Source organism: Rattus rattus, chromosome 2 (assembly GCF_011064425.1).
Source record: "Rattus rattus isolate New Zealand chromosome 2, Rrattus_CSIRO_v1, whole genome shotgun sequence".
NCBI classification, from domain to species: domain Eukaryota; kingdom Metazoa; phylum Chordata; class Mammalia; order Rodentia; family Muridae; genus Rattus; species Rattus rattus.
This window is the reverse complement of record NC_046155.1, coordinates 156,820,292-156,822,798: the sequence shown is the minus strand read 5'-3', so window position 1 is coordinate 156,822,798 and position 2,507 is coordinate 156,820,292. Positions and strand designations below refer to the sequence as shown.

General features: G+C 41.7%; 1 protein-coding gene across 1 annotated transcript; it reads left to right on the top strand.

Moving 5' to 3' along the window:
• The first annotated feature begins 758 nt into the window (after window positions 1-758).
• Window positions 759-1,709, top strand: LOC116894386 (olfactory receptor 13A1-like). Its single transcript, XM_032896092.1, has one exon. The coding sequence runs from the start codon at window positions 777-779 to the stop codon at window positions 1,707-1,709; it is 933 nt and encodes a 310-aa protein (XP_032751983.1). The 5' UTR covers window positions 759-776.
• The last annotated feature ends 798 nt before the right edge of the window (window positions 1,710-2,507 follow it).

The following is a 2,507-nucleotide window of genomic DNA, read 5'->3' as shown; positions in this document are numbered from 1 at the left end:
GTCAGATGTCAGTTATCAGATGGCAACCTCTAGAGTTTGTGGTGTGCTGAAAGCCTGGAGAGAGACAGTGAATTTGGACGAGGGCACAAAGTACACATTCTATACTCCTTGAGTAATGGAAGAAGAAATCGGAAATGTTAGAAAGGAAAAGAAGCCAAAAATTATGAAAAACTAAAAGAAATTGGAAATACATTATAATGCTGGGGAAATATATGGTTGCAAGGTTTGAAGGTAAGTTGGACAAAGAGAGGTAAGAGGATGTGGAAGAACATATTTATCATAGAGAACAGGAAGCTACTGTAGATCTTTCAGGGGTATAGGCTAAAGGTGAGAAATAAGTGACAGAGATGGAGCTGTCCTCTATAAAGTAAGCATGAGTAGCTGTGAAATGAGGGATACTGGTTCCAGCACTATTGGAAGAGCATAGTGCTTACAGGTGATATAGAAGCAAAGCACACGTGGGTCCTGAGCTAGGAATGTTGTACTCATTTCATATGTTCAAGAGGATAGGGGAGAAGCAGATGTCCTTCTTGATCCAAATCTTGACAGAGAGAGACCTAGGTGAAAATTGCACTGTAAACAAACCACCTAAGGTTATGATAAGAAAATAGGGGAGGAGAGGTTTCCCTGGTGCAAATATATTCCTTCTTTCCCTTTCTGACAGCAGAAAATTGTGAGATGATCAATTTTGAAAAATCAGACTTCAGCATGGTAAACTGTAATATTTTTCTCAGAAGCCAATCTATACATCTGTGAACTGCATCTGGCACTCAAAAATGGTCAGTCCCAACCAGACAGTAGTGACAGAGTTTGTTCTACAAGGGTTCTCAGAGCACCCTAGTCTAAGACTATTCCTGACAGGGTGCTTCATGTCCCTCTATACAATAGCTCTAATGGGCAACATTGTGATCATTGTTTTGGTTACCTCCAGCACTGGGCTCCACAGTCCCATGTACTTTTTCCTGTGCAACTTGGCGACCATGGACATTATCTGCACCTCTTCTGTTCTGCCCAAAGCGCTAGTTGGTCTACTGTCTGAGGAAAACATCATCTCCTTCAAGGGATGCATGACCCAGCTCTTCTTCCTTGTGTGGTCTGGATCCTCTGAGTTACTGCTGCTCACAGTCATGGCCTATGACCGTTATGTGGCCATCTGTGCTCCTCTCCACTACAGCTCTAGGATGAGCCCACAGCTGTGTGGAGCACTGGCCATGGGTGTATGGTCCATTTGTGCTGCGAATGCATCTATGCACACTGGTCTGATGGCACGGCTGTCATTCTGTGGCCCCAAGGTCATCACCCACTTCTTCTGTGAGATCCCACCACTCCTCCTGCTCTCCTGTACCCCCACATATGTGAATAGCATTATGACTCTTATAGCAGATTTCCTTTTTGGAGGCATCAACTTTGTGCTAACCCTTTTATCTTATGGCTGCATCATTACCAGCATCCTACGCATGCGTTCTGCTGAGGGCAAGAGGAAAGCCTTTTCTACCTGCTCATCCCACCTCATCGTGGTCGCTATGTATTATTCATCTGTGTTCTGTGCCTATATCAGTCCTGGATCCAGCTACAACCCAGAAAGAAGCAAATTTACCTCAGTGCTATACTCAGTCCTCAGCCCAACCCTAAACCCCCTCATCTATACACTGAGGAACAAGGATGTCAAGCTTGCCTTAGGCAGGATTTTCGCCTCTTTCTCACATTAAGTGGAGATATGTAGGCTGTTGTATAGGCCTGAACTGTTCCTAAACATGATTTACTTAGAGCAGTCTCATAAAGTTGGGTGTCTCTATTGTTGCTTTAGAAAACTTTGTCTAATGAGAAGATTGGACAATTCCACTCACTGTACCGTCTTTGAGTCAGAGTAAATAAAAATACCAGCTTTATCTCCTGACAAGAACAAACCATTTCAAAAGTAAAGTTTATCTAACTAGAAATTCCTTGTTCTTTGGCTAAAAGATTTTCAGTGAATAACTTTGGTAATAGTCAAAAAACCTAGTCTTTCATCCAGTCCCACTCTATGAACACCACAGAGCCTTGGCTAGAAACTACAACTAATGAATCTAAATTTCATAAGTAAACTTGGGGGGCTAGAGCGGCCTCAGTATCTTGAGAAGAATCAAAAATAGAGCAACTTGGGTTCACAATTTCACAACTCCCTGCTGTGCTATGGACATCAAAGCTGGTGCAAGTGGTTTGAGGTGTGATGCAATCAGTGAATAGAGATGAAGTTTAAGTTTCAACAATGAACTCACACATTGATTACAGCATATTTATGACAATGTAAATAAATAATCAAAAACAAAGGAAATATTATTTATCTCTAACAAGAGATTTAGGGAAACTAGATGAATGTCTGCAATGAAAAGTGAAACTCTTCCTTCATATTTAAAAGGGGAACAAGAATGTTGGCAGGGAAAGAATGGATCATAGATTGTACCAAAAAAGAGACTGAAGGAATTTTAATATATTCTTTCCCCTCACATGTGGCCCATCTTTACAGC

Coding starts and splice junctions, on each gene's coding strand:
- LOC116894386 (XM_032896092.1), top strand. CDS start 777: ATGGTCAGTCCCAACCAGACAGTAGTGACAGAGTTTGTTCTACAAGGG.